The 14,639-nt window shown below is 42.1% G+C and overlaps 1 protein-coding gene across 1 annotated transcript; it reads left to right on the top strand.

Moving 5' to 3' along the window:
• Positions 1–11,042: 11,042 nt before the first annotated feature.
• On the top strand, positions 11,043–13,434 carry T265_09796 (hypothetical protein; the record flags this gene model as incomplete). Its single annotated transcript, XM_009175973.1, has 2 exons — positions 11,043–11,252; positions 13,351–13,434. The coding sequence occupies 2 exons, from the start codon at positions 11,121–11,123 to the stop codon at positions 13,432–13,434; spliced, it is 216 nt and encodes a 71-aa protein (XP_009174237.1).
• Between the last annotated feature and the right edge of the window lie 1,205 nt (positions 13,435–14,639).

The raw sequence follows: 14,639 nt of genomic DNA, 5'->3' as shown, positions 1-14,639 counted from the left end.
ACTTTAGTCAACTCTGTTTTGAGCGGAAAACAAGGATATTAACGATCGAGACTGATGGTTTAGAATAGGTGCTACGCACTCAATCAACATGTGTGGCTATGAGTCGGGAGCCCATCACCTCAATGATTGTGAAAACTAACAAATATACGGGCATTATTTTATCAGAAAATCTATATTGATCGTTTTATTCTGGACAAGGTTCTTCATCTGGCAAAGACCAATGGAAAATGTTAAAATAGGGCGACATTTGGTGATAGCAATTTGGTTTCTGGAACGTGAAAATGCCTCACGTTGGCCAACCGCACTGGCCAACCGAATAGAAAGCACCATGGGATATAAATGAACGTTAATTTTTTAAATAACTGAAATCTTCTCTGAGACTACGTGAGTAGTTTAGAAAAGAGCTCTCTTCTGAATTTTGGAAAAGTAGTCCTTATTGAGGAAACAAGTTGACTTAGTTCCTCACCTCTGGTCTGTTTGAGTGAGTATGCGTCATCATTCGGATTGACGTCCATTCTCAAGACTCAACGTGAGTTGCATGCCAATTCCATTAATGTTGTCTCGTGACCTAAGCTTGGCGGTGTTGTCTGATGCTGACAACTATGGAATATTGGTCTCCCTTGGGTATCAATCATTATTTTGAAACACCAAAACCATCTTCCAATTGAGTATTCACATTGTCCGGTGATCAATTTTGTTGCCCCTATTTCCTTTATGGATCGTTCTTCACGTGTTAGTTCAGGCAAATTCGACCCACTTTCCAAACACATGCTGAACGACTTCAGTTTCCCCGGCGCATCCTGATTTTTAGATTCGTGACTCCAAATTCTCCTCCATTTTCAAGCCACCCTCTCGATTTTGTCTTATCACAGTAGGTTAGCACTGGTTTTCAAAGTATGTACCAGGAAGGATTACGAGGTCTAGTTGGGGAAAAGCACGGCCAAATATTTGTTCGTCTGAGAGTCTATTCAACACGAACTATATGCCTACCACCGTTCTGGTCTCCTGACCCTTAAGTACTTTGGAGGGCATTTAACCAAATACACTGACATAGGTTTTATCGTTCGTTTTCCGGTTAAAATTAATTTTTTCTCGGCGCTCACGTTGAAGGCTCGACACGGCATTTACGCCTCCCCATAACCGAAGTAGGATGTTTTAAAATGCTCTGTGTTGTTGGAAACCGTAGTTAGTGAGTCGTGAATTTTGATAAATCATACTTCCAATGGCAAATAGAGAAAAAGTGATGAGGAGAGAATAACTTTCATTGACAACATGTTGGTTTCTCACTAACAAGGCCTGTGGCTTAGATGAGCTATTTCTCATCCAACTGAAATTGTATGCTCCCCCCCACCTCTATCCTCCTTAGTTCAGCATAGTTCATTTGTTCAGCTCCAAGCCATTCATAAGAAAGAATTAATTCCAGGTGCTCACCTACGATTAGGGAGAACACAGAGATGAGAGTCACATGTTGGAGGTGCTGATCCCATCGATTCTATGATGACAACTCCACCTGACTGTCCAATATAGCAGAAAGAAGAGACTTCCCAAATTAGATGAAAGCGCTGATGCTATAACGCCACTGGTTGCATGACACAGCCTTATCTAACAGAGGAAGAGATTTTCTCGTCCCGCGGTTCCACTTCCGGGAGACATCACTTATCAGCTCGATTGAGTTGACTGCTATGAAGTTTCACACTTCGTTTCTGAGTCAGGGACCGACCTCATCTCACTCGTCTCCATTGGGTAAAAAGAGGGACAACGGAGCTATACAGACCAGAAAGTCTTTTGACACACGGGGAACTTTACTCAACCAACTAGCTGATTTATAGATGTAGAATGGAGTTTATCGAAAACTGTCTAACACAGCGTCACATTCCTGAACTTATGTTTCCAACGGACCCGTGCAGCTCTTCAGGGGCACCGGATAATAAACAAAGGCAATCTTCGGGTGTCTTCCATACCCCGCAGCCACGTATCTGATCCATAAAGTTCGACAGATCGGACTGCATCATTGTGCACTCAACCCCTGACAGTTGATCAGATTTCACTTCGGTGCCACAAATGTCGGAATTCCATAAACGCTTTAATGGCCTTCCCTATTCAGAAGGGATTCCACCTTTTAGCTGTCCGCTAGCACCTTTATAGCTGTCTATCTGAACGAACTTTCCACCACATCGGTCAGTTAAACTGCAAACATTAGGTTTGGGTTCGATCCCATTCAGTCTTGAAGAAGCTGTTTATGGGTGCGAAGCGCATATCTAGCCGTGGAAGCATTATCGTCCGGTACTCACTACTCGTAAGCAAAATTCTTGGGAGTATTTCAATCCCCGAGGTTTTACAGGTAGATGAAGAAGACTCAGCCGGAACGTGGATTAGGAATTTGAAGAGAAATGGCATTAGAGGGTAATACTGTTTCACGCTAATGAATGTGATGAACTCAATTCAATCTTTCAGCTATAAACCGTGTGCCACAGGCACATTGGTTCCAGCTGCTACAGTCTTGATCACCGGAAACCGGGAACGGGGAAAATACAACCAAGAGCTGGAGGCGAAGGTGTGTTCGAGTAGCTAAGCATTGAAGGTGCTAGCTCTAATGCACGAGCGCCATTGACTGCGCAATCGGGCCGTTTCCGCTAATGTCACTAACCACTGGTGATTTGAGTCCCCATCCAGGGAGGCGACAGTTACTCATCCGACTGAGTTTACTGGTTAGTGTCTTCATGCATCGTTCCCAGAACAAACACTGTACTGTGATGAAATAGGGAAGGGATTTGTCGCAATTAGATATCTCCAAGGTAGGAGGCATATAAGACAAGAGGCAGGAATTCAGATAAAATGCCCTTCTTCAGGCACTACCACAGTTTAGGGCAATCAGCGATGTGAAAGGCAGAGCTGAGATTGAGACAGACGGTCAGTTTTTGTCATCAGCAGGTGTGGCGCGGTTTCAGGTCTTGTCGCAAAGTAAAGATACAATCGATGCAATCTCGACCAGGGCATGCCCCAGCTTGATTCTTGTAAATCTGACTCTTCCGATAATGAGTCAACCTTTGTAGGATATTGTCTGAGAATACTTCAGAAGCTATGGTCACTAGATTGCTAGTTGTTGCATAAAGCTCTTACATCTTTTCGGCCGCGGTGCTCCATTCTGTCAGCGTTGTTTGTGCAACTGAAATACTGCGAGATAAATTCGTCAGGACAGCCAAGGGAACCTGTAATCTTCAATGAAGAATGCAAGATGGAAACCATCAGGACCAAGTGCTTTGCTGCGTAGGAGTAATGATATTGTNCCTTTGACTTACGTCCACAATGGTGGACTGTTATCCACGTTCCCAGATATCGAGTTAACAGGACCCTGCTGAACTGTTCTTCAACGTACTTAGTCCATCGTCTAAAATGACGTTTGTATAAATGCAGTGAGGTCTCCCACCTTTGTTAGAGATCCTCTCACAAACACCCACCCTCCTCGGATAAGTTGCCTGAATTGGGTAGAACAGGATATGATTGTTCATTGTATCAAGAACCCTAGCCATTTGTCGGGCTTTTGCCATTCACCGGCGTATTCCATCTATCCTTAGGCTCTTATTGGGTGATTTGTGATTCTGCACGTCCCACCACAGCTGTTTGTTGGAAGTATAGTTTTCCTAGTTTCGATCAGGCCCGTTGACCGCGACGAGATCTACTACAGACCGGGGTGTGGGAACGACCTCTGGCCGGCAGTTTCGAAGGTTGCGATCGTGGCTTCTTTAAGCCTTCTCTAATCGTCATCCGAATCACTATTGTGCCCGCTGAATTCCGAGTGCTTTTCAGGTAAATCAACCCAAAGAATCACTTCGCGGATGGTGAACTGAAAGGCGTTGCATTAATAGACGCATTGCAGGCGGAAATAGATTTGGTACGCGTGCCCGCACAATACCGTGGTCAGAGTCCAAAGGTGCCCTCCAAAATGAACAACAAACCTACATCAAAGGTTCTAGCGGTAGCTGGTTCCAATATGGTCCAAATGAGTAAATCAGTTGATTCCGGTCGGTGGCTCACAAGTCACACAGTGTCTGCTAAAAGATTAGGCTGGCCAGACAGAAATGACTTTCGGCACGTAAATGAAAAAATGGCTTCGAATCCTTCATGGGGTAAGCGCCAACTTGGATTCGGTCGCAAAGATGTACCGCCTTCTCTGATTTCTTTCTTCAGCTAAATTACCCGGTTATGGGAGATCTCTCAGCATAATCACACTAGCTAGAATAGGTAACAGTGTAACGGTGGATAGTACTGATGCAGCATGCAAGTAGTGTGTGGCTTTCTTGATCTTGATCTATTGGAAGGTCGGATTTATTGCAGAATTTGTGGAACTGCTTGCAGCATTCGTTTGCGATTGCTTGATAGTCAATGAATATCCAGGGAAGTTGAAGAAGGCGCGTTCAAGAAGACGGATATTCGTCTTTAAAAAAGGTGCATGTGAGAATTTTGCTTTCCTGTCCTATAGTCTGCAGCTGTTAAGTCAGTGTTTTCTAGTAAATGACTCCGCGGCGAGAGGTTTTTCTCGTTGTACCAATAGTTTTTGTCCGACCGCTTGCAAGTATTACTTTACATGTCTATTAATTCTAGGATTTCCTGATCGTCTCGGTCCAGTTCAATGCCTGGAGCTTTAGCTGTAATCCTACATTTCGTTTAAGCCACACATTAAGTAACCATGGCTTTATGAGATCACCGTTGTGGAATAACACATTAGGTCTTAAGTCAGTTTTTCTAGTAAATGACTCCGTGGCGAGAGGTTTTTCTCCTTGTACCAATAGTTTTTGTCCGACCGCTTGCAAGTATTACTTTACATGTCTATTAATTCTAGGATTTCCTGATCGTCTCGGTCCAGTTCAATGCCTGGAGCTTTAGCTGTAATCCTACATTTCGTTTAAGCCACACATTAAGTAACCATGGCTTTATGAGACCACCGTTGTGGAATAACACATTAGGTCACTTAGTGCGGAGTTTACCTTAGTCAACTGGATATCCTACTGGGCTATTTCCGAGGATGTACGGAGTTTACTGCAACTACCAACCACAGATCTTTCGTGCTTCCCGTACATTCTAGCGTACCTCAAGGCGCGATCTCATCTCTTTTTTCCTCATTCGGAAATATCTGCCACATTAAACAGTGTGTATGTTGACGATATAGATATGTTCTTATTCTGACCAGCAGTCTTTTCCTCATTTATTTTATTTTCAATTACTTTATCAATTTACTAAGCTCACCAGTCTCCAAACGCCCTTTTTAATTGCACCAGGACGCTTCCTATCAATTATCTATCTGGCAATGGTTACCTCACTTCTTTGTAGTCGCCAAACAATCCCTCAATCTATACTTTTTACAAAAATGTTTACTGAGCGCACAAGAAATTGAGTAGCCCCAGTTCATGGGGCGTTCGACGCATGACTGGCGGTTAATTGAAAACAATTTGTGGGCTTGTCACGTCAGGCAGCTTATATTTTCAAGTTACTGGACATGAAGTATTGAAAACCCCACCCACTGGTCAAGCGTTTGGGCCAAGCGCTCCAATGCCTATTATGGGACCACTTCGATTCGTGAATTTCTCAATTTGCGGTCAAATAGTTGCAAAATAACTGAAAAATAGATTACAAAGTAATGTGCATCTCTGCAAATGTTTGCGCGTGAATGCTATTTTCGTTGGCCTCCCTAGCAGTGGTACCAGCCGAGCTTGGACGTTTTGATATCACAACTGTCTCCGATGCTAAATTGAAGCCTGCATGCTGGTATCAAATTATCTCTTATCCTGAGAGTTGCTTTTCCAAGATCTCCTCCCTCTGGGTGGCTTTTTATGAGAACTCCCTTCTTCAAACATGTTCAGGCATCGGATTAATATTTACAACGAATATATGACAAGTGGGCTCAGTGCCAATCGGCTTGTCTCAACAGCAGTCCACAAACTCGTACGCAGGACGGAAATCTGAAAAATCAGCTCCCTTGAATGCAAATGTGCTTGCTGACATCGCTATAATGAACTTGAATGGACTTGACCAGGCTTGTCCTAAATTGATATCTCGCATATTATCTGTTCCACTCAATGATAACGACCTAATCGCAGCTGTCAGCAGATCTTGAGTGCCACGTTAGTGTACCACATTGCACATTGCAGCACTTCACGTCCCTTCAAGTTTTGATGACTTCTGCATTAATCCAGTTCCACTCTGGTTCTGTTTTGTTCTATCAGTTGAACTTTGGCAGTTGGAACGTAGCAAAACATTTGTCTCCAATTCTGAACTGTGCTATGCCATAACACACTCTTGTTTTCAAAAACTGAAGGTAAATCCGTTTTGATACCTGCTAGGATTAGCTGGCAAGCTCGTGGAAACACTTTTTGTATATTACAAACTATATCGTTAACATGAAGTAAACTACTGAACATCCCGTATAGTGAGTTAGTAAGATTTATTTGGAGTCTCAAAACTCTGAAGAAATTTTAATACGATGGAGTGAAATGCATGTTAGTGACAATGGCCGACACACACTACCCGTGAAAGGGTTGTCACTCCCTGCCACAAAATTCATTGCAGTCTAGTGTTTTTCATCCAGTGAAACTTCGACAGGAACCATCAAAACTGACCAAATTCCACAACGATGTGTTGTTGCACAAATTCAAAAATAATGTTACTTGTTAGAAACTTGATAAATGCCGAATTATCGTGCTTATCACCTTCGATCAGTATCGTAACTGGGAGTGTTTTACCAATCGGTGCTATGTCCGCATTCAAAGTTGCATAATCAGCCAAGTCAAATAAAATCCAACAATGGAAACGTACTAATATGGCAAATAGGTCCACTGGTCAATCTTACAAAGACAATTTTTAAAGTAACGATTTACTAACTATTCTTGGTCGCTGGCAAAGTGAGTTGCTTCTGAAGAGAAGATAAAAAAGGCTACGTCCTTAAAATTGCCTTATTGACAGAGGTATTTATTCCCGGAAAGCTTCCACCCTCCAAAGTACGGACACTATTTGAGGCAATCAATGTGTGATTTACACTACGTGATTGGATATGACCAGACGTATTGCTAAGATCTCTTGGCAGTGATTGTGCAATTCATCTCAGGATCAAACTATTTACCAGGAACAGATATCCAACAGAAGATTCTTAGCTTGAGCTAATACTGAAAAAAATTTTAGGCTTAAAATATTAACAAAGCCCTGAATATTGTGTGGTTTATAAAACATTGTGTAAGTTCAATGTGTATGGCACTCGAATTCAGCCACGTATATCAAGATAAACTGGACGAACGAAAGATGCTATTTGACATTTACACCCATTCGCAACCAAATTTGGTTTTTACGGGAGGCTCAAGTTAATCTCTCGTTTATGATGTTCTTCAATTGAATGTGCTGTACAATGGCTGATTCAGTCGGTGCGATCTTCGAAATATCGCAGTACATTTTCACAATGGAAAATGCGCACAAATTTGCTTAAATTTCATCAACACAGCCCACGACTCGGGGACTGCGCCTATTTGATGAGCCCCAAGAAGAGCAAAACCGGTCGTGGGCTGTCGAAGAATTTTCAGCAACCTTGTGAGTAGACAGCTGCTTTTATGTGTGGGTCACAGAGATAGCTCTAATCTACATTCTCAAATTAGGTTCACAGTACCATTTGAGCAAAACTCATCCCATCCAATGGGATAATTGCACAAAATGCATCGGATGTGTGCTTGCATTTTTGATACTTCCGTCCGGTGCACTGGGCTGATGTTGGTTGGCGTCACAGAACTTGTCTTGTTTAAGAGGGTACAACAGTTTGCCTACGGGTGAAAGGAAGAAGGCCTTCGATGAGTTGTCCATTAGGGAAACACCAACAGAACAGCTACAGACTATAGGACAGGGGAACAAAACACTCACATGCATCTTGTTTACAAAACTGAATATCCTTGAGTCTCCTTAAACGCGTCTTCCTGAACTTTCCTGGACATTCATTGACTGCTACTCAACTGCAGGCCAATGCTACAAACCAGCTCCACAAATTCCGTAATAGATCTCACTTTTCAAGAGAAGCAAGGCGGATTTACGAGAAAACACACTACTCGCATACTTCATCAATAGTATCCATCGTTACACGAGCACATTTAGCTTAGTATTTAGGGGGACGGAAGAAACAAAAAACTTTTTGAAGAGCCACGCATGGTTCCTCAACCTGGAGGCATTTAGACCATTCCTGATGACCGAAGGTTAGGTAGTGAACAATACATTTGGAAAACAGTGTCAGGTCAGCTGTACTATGCATCAGGTATACCGAATCGCTCCACCGCTAGGCCAAAATAGTAGCGCTAAGACGGCTCGGCGACGAACACACATCTCACCATCCATCAGTCTCAGACATAAAGCACGCATCATGCTTCAACTGAAGAATCTATTGAACTGGGTGGACCGACGTCTTTTTAAGTACTGTAGGTCCTAAAGACATGAATATGTTGTTGAAACGAACTGTGAAGCCGCTGCTGACTGATATAAGACTGCTGTTGGGCCCTCCAGCGAGCCGCTTTCGTAGGTGGAAAACAGTGTGCTAAAGTCCCCGTGATTCACATCGACAATTTTTTCTCATCATTAGGCATTTTTAAAAACGATTTATATGTATATAAGATTTCAAAACATTCATTGGCAGAAATATACATCTCCCCCAACGATAAGAATATTTGTGACCCTGAATAACACCATCTGAAGAGATGAATACCACCATGTTGCATAATCATCAAAATTCTGAGGTAGATTTTATCGTTTATTTGATCAAAATAACACCTCGATGTTTGTGATTTGGTAGTAGATATGGCCACATTTTTATCAATCCACGGTATCTGCTACGGATGAGCCCCGCGACACCGCACCCATTTCAGGTTAACTGTACACTAATAAAAGAATTTGCGCTCGTTGCTTAGACTCCTGTCTTCACTAATCGTGCTAACCCGCATTTTCGCTTTTATACTGTGTTTTATTTGTAAGTGAAGTAAAGAACATACAAGCAGCATTCAAGAAGAACCGGGTGCACGGGGGAAGTTTGAACTCAAAACATAATGTCGTGGAATAAGATGTTACAGTCTGATGTTCCGGTTGCCGTAGGCAACCTTTTTCATGGACTATAGAAATCCTTCAGAAAGGTTTCCACGGTAACCAAAACGACTCACTATAACCTTTCATTCCACCACACTGTCCTTTGACATTAAACTTTCCGTGTCATGCAACACACGGTGTTCATTGTGTTTAACACGGTCCGAGCCTATTTTAGCCCGGAATTTCTAAGAACGAGTTCCTTTTACAAGACTTTCTCATCCGATAAACTTACTTGAGTGTATAACTTAGCCATCAAAGCTGATATGTATATCAATCTCATCCGTTCAGTCTTGAAATAAAAATCTAGGATTCTCATAGTGTGAGACGGTCATAAATTTACCATTCAAGTGAAAAATGGAGTCAAACGAAGGCTGATAAAATCGCATGCTCATAGGTGGTCAGAGTGGTGTGTTATTGACACGCGCATCAACATCGCGAAAACAAAAAGTTCATGGTCTTGATCATTCTCAAAATCTCAGAGTTTCTAAAGGATAAATGAAAGTGTCACCGGTCACTGTTGTAGGATCGACCTTAATTGTTGTGGACGTCTTGTGCAGATGGTTCTAGTGAAATCTTGAAAATTTAATTTAATGCATTAACCTGGCGCATGGGTTTATATTGATTCGGCTTTGCCGAGGTCAACTAAACTAATACCCAAAATCATCAAATGAGAACGATAACATCTTGTGTTTTCTGGCACGGCAGAAATCTAAGGAAACACTTGGGTGTTCCATTTTTAAATTGGATTTAGAACAATATTCATAAAGCTGAGATGTCACAGCCCTTTCAAGCAGGCGCAATATTCCAAAATTTGTCAAACATTTTCACTCGTGTTGCTCATTAACTGGTGCGCACAGAGATCCTACAAGGAAACCAATTTAGGCTACTGAATCGCGGTTAAGATACGGAACACTTGTACAATTTTGCTGCGTAACTGAATCACTTAGCTGGCATTATTCGACTTACATTCAGTTGGTCTCACCTCATCGCAGACAAGTGGCAGCAATATGAACTTAACTGCTAGTGTTCATAAAACAGGTGAGGTAACTCTTCCCCTCGAGCTTAGTTTTAGTCCATTCTTGCTGAGCACAGATGCAATGATTCAAGCAGTTTAAGTCTTCTACACATAGCACCCAAATATGTTACGTCAACCTTCATCAAAAATCTGCACACAAACCCGAATTAACGTCAAATTTAAAGCGAGGTTTTCAAAGTGGAGCACAAGATGGTGAGGAGGGAATCTCGACTCTAATCAGGGACTTTGAATACCATCAAGAATAAAACATCTTGATGATGTAATACCAACAGAGTATCGTGTCGAGAGTATCCGAAAATATCCTGAAATGCACATGTTGATGACAGAATCTTGAAACACTGGTGAGGCTATCGGGTTCGTCACTTTTGCAAGTAGAGAGATGGAGATATGGCGAACAAATGTCGTTCTACTCAAAGCGGAAAGCGGGAAAAGCGCATCAATATTTCTACAGCATATTTTATGCAAATATATGCTTATACATTCTTAGGAGTTCCGGGCCGACTTTGGCTCGGATAGTGTTTAAAATATTGAGCAGATGAGGTACACAATATACGGATTTTTAAGGTCAAAATACTGTGTAGTGGACTGAGGTGCTATAGTTCGACTTTTCCATGGTCATACTTTTTCTACTACGCTGTTTTGTGACTTCAACTGACTGCCTCTATGCTCACCCTCTTGGGCAATTATTTTGTAATATCGCACCATTTTTTTCTGAATGGGAGGTTTTATATTTTGTAACTAAAAATACAAAAGGTATATTCTTCGTGGACTCATGTACCACAAGGCCTTTTCATTAATTTGACCGTTTATATCCACGTGGTGATAAATTTCAATCAATACATTCTGTTGAACACTTTTACCATAACTACCGACATTATTTCTGCTTCACCGAATTTTTTTGTTGCAGAAAGAAACTAAAAGTGACGTCGAGGTAGGACGGACATTTGCCACAATTCTATCTGATCCGGAGTTTCGTTCCTCCTTGATGTACGCAGCTGGCGTGGAAGAAGTGAAGGCGTTACTTTTGGCTCGCGCAAACGAATTGGCTAATAGACGCCCAGAGGATCGGCGGAGATCATCCGTTTTTGAACGCTCTCATAAAATTGCCTCAGACCTGGTAAGTCGTGATGACGCTTCGAAGATCGACCGATTTTACATTCCCATTTGAACAAACACGCCTCCAGTTACAAGCTGATAAAGTTACTCAATTGTCACAGTTTTTAACAAAATATGTGATACGAAATGAATCAACACTGCACTTAGTGACTTCTCACGCTGGCTGAAAGTGAATATGTTAGATTGGTGAGTATTTCAGCTGGGAGGTAAATTATATGAAGTCGAGTAGAAAGTTGCGAAAAAAATTGCGAATGATGAGTATCGGCTGAAACCCAAGAATGCATGATTTTTCGGGTTTAAACACTAAGATGGCCGATTTATTTGTAGTCCTGTCTGCAAAAGGTTAGTTGGAAATTTTCCGATTGCTTTGAGTTGCTCACCAACTTCCAGTTTTCTACCCAAACCTTGCCAGTTCTTTCGACTTGGAACGTGCCTAATTATCTAACCCTCAGTCTCGCACTTTGATTCGCCTTAATAGTAAAACAACCACGATGCAAAGTTACTCATTTTGTCCAGCCGACTGAAATTTACGTAACTAACGCTCCAGTTCATTCGAATCAGCTGCACCAATCAGCATCTCAGTCTTGGGACCCCATTCTTGTAGTCACTGTTTCAAGTGATGTCCTGTGCCCCACATACAACTCCGAAAGGTTACGGGCCCTGTAGTTTACGTCCATTAAGAACTCCAAAAGTGTCCTTAAAAAATTTATAGTCCCACCGAGATAATGTCTCACATTGAATCACTTCACTTAAAGCGCACAGTTCGCCAAAAAAAATTCCAGACTGCTTTCGCTTCTTTTGCGTAAGAAGCGTGATTTCATATTCTTCAACATTTTGTAATTTCCAACGGAATCTAAAATAGGTACATGTGAAAAACCTCGCTATCAAAATATCAGTCTACTTGGCGCTGTTTTGGGACAAATTGTCCCACTGCACAATTGCACCACAGTTGAGTCAGAACGTCGGAGGACAGCGCTGTGAATGCTGCAGCCGTAATTTCCAAAACAAATAATGTATCGTGATGAATTTAACAAACTACCAACTGTGAGGAAAGCATTTTATAAGAGTTTTTATGGTATTCCGGGCATCAAGTATTAGTGTCCTTAACGTATCCTCAAATTAAGCCAACTTTCTCACAGATTTCACGGTCATCTGCGTCGCGTCGTGCCACTCTCGCGGGTGATAGTCTAAGGAGATCACATGACCAGTTTTACGGTTACCTTTTTTGGAATACTTGTGAAGAACATGTTTTCTCATGTTTTGAAAATCAAATTAGTTCGGGCTTCGGCCTTCAAGACAAAACTACTATCTTGAATCACAAATGAAGTCTAAACTTGTGAAGCACAGGCGGCAAGCGATTTCTTTGATAACGGATAAGACGTGAAATGTTGTTTCCACTATCAGAATAGGGCGCGACTGTAACGCCAAATGCTTCGTCTTGAAACAAAATGGTTAAAAATGGCCTACAGTGAATATTGTAAACCTTTTGTTTCGGACTTTTTGGCTAATTTGGTAGAAAGATGAAAGGACTAAATGAGTGTGTGCCGAAGCAACTAAACATGCTTGGGAAAAAGAGCCATCTGCGACTAAAAAGACGTGAATTAGAACAAGTGTTACTGAATTTCATTTCGCTGGGGTCAAAATGTCGTCTACCTTACTACCTGAAGCATCAAGTGAGTTTTGTTGACCTTTGGATCCTGATAATGCTTGCAGAGATCAGGGGAACAGAAAAAGTTGCACTGCTATCTGAACCTTCTTGCCCTTCTTGGAGCTGATTAGGTAGGTGAAATCTTTAAGTCGTTAACTTATTAGTGCACAGGTAGTGGTAACCATAATACAAATCAGAAGGTGAATGTGCACTAATAAAAGCTTTTAGTATTTCTGCTATCATCGACAACATAGCATCAACGTTTAACACTGATGCCGTACAGTCATAATTTGGTTGAAGGGCTGATGAAAAGAATAAGGCTGGATGGAGAAGGGATTAAGTGTTAGCCTACCAAGGTTAATCCGATGTCTCCGGGCATTTATTAAGGTAATCCGGATAGGAAATGATAGAAGGAACGCCACTAAAATCAACCAACAGTCATATCGTGCAGTGTCTACAACCCTACAACCCCGCGCCCACAGCACCCAGACTTTCCGTAATACCTTTCACGCCCATCTGCCAAGTTAAAGGTTGACCAACTCTCTGCTTGCACCACTCCGAGCTGGACATAGGTAGAAAAATAAAGGTAATCGTTCAGCTGTAGCACCCTTCCGGTGCCTAGCTGCCATGCCACCCGAAGGGAGCACGAGGGCTGGGATACTGCCAGGTTGCCCAAGCCTAGACAGGGGAAGTCGAGTGGCGGAGGTCGGATCCGAACCGCGGACCTTCAGGTTAGTAAATCCGCGCTCTAACCACTTCGGCCATCTCGCCCCTCGGCCATCTCGCCCCTTGTACGCTGTAGTCACCTTCCAACTACTTTGGTGCTGACAGGTGACTCAGTCGAATCTCACCTGAATCCCTCGTTTATTATACTCCGTAACTAAAAGTGCTACAAAATATTGCTAGATCTGGAGTATGGGGCGACCTGTGCGCAGAACATTTAGTTGAATACTGACGAAAAAAAACAGAGATTCATATGAGATTCAACCAAATTTATCGTCAAAGCCAAGTTAGTTTGCGACTGACTGCATCAAGTTAACCATCTTATTACGTTCATTTTCATTCTCTTAGTTCATGAAAACTGCCTGTACATTTATATCAGTTGAACACGTTTCATTCCTTTTTCCCCCAGAAAAACGATGTGTGTTTTGGAAAGGGGCTGTATCAGGACCTACGGAATCGACTGCCTCACTACTGGTCAGATTACTCCGAGGGTAAGCTAAACCGACTGCATATCACCTAGCGTAAAAAAATCTTTTCTCAACCGCGTTTATTGGGTCGGAGCGTGTTATTCATTAAACCTATTTAAGTGGCACCTACCGGGCAAAAACCACACGCGTTTTCTCTTCTTTTTTTGTCCGTAGGGTTGAAAATTGATCGTGTGGGTGGTCCGTTCGGACGCGTTCAGGCTACCACTGGTAATGAGCTAATAGGACTTGATGACTTGCATAAGTTAGACACAGAACTCTGAAAAGTAATCAAGGAAAGGCGCTAGTTAATCGCACAGTGTCATTCATAAGTAACAGACTGTCGTATTGATCGCAGTGAAAATAATCGATCCATACTGGGGATTCTCACTGATGCATCCGCGCCCAACATAACGTCTAGTCGGAAGATGAAAACTTCCATGGTCGCTAATTTTGACAAATAGATAATTACCATACAGCGAATGTATTAAAACATCACCGAAGTGTAGGAATATGTAAGTACAGTGAATAAACAAAAATATATATAATATGT

The sequence above is a fragment of the Opisthorchis viverrini genome (genome assembly GCF_000715545.1).
Source record: "Opisthorchis viverrini unplaced genomic scaffold opera_v5_303, whole genome shotgun sequence".
Classification (NCBI taxonomy): Eukaryota; Metazoa; Platyhelminthes; class Trematoda; order Opisthorchiida; family Opisthorchiidae; genus Opisthorchis; species Opisthorchis viverrini.
The sequence above is the reverse complement of the archived record's forward strand: the minus strand, read 5'-3'. Positions and strand labels throughout refer to the sequence as shown.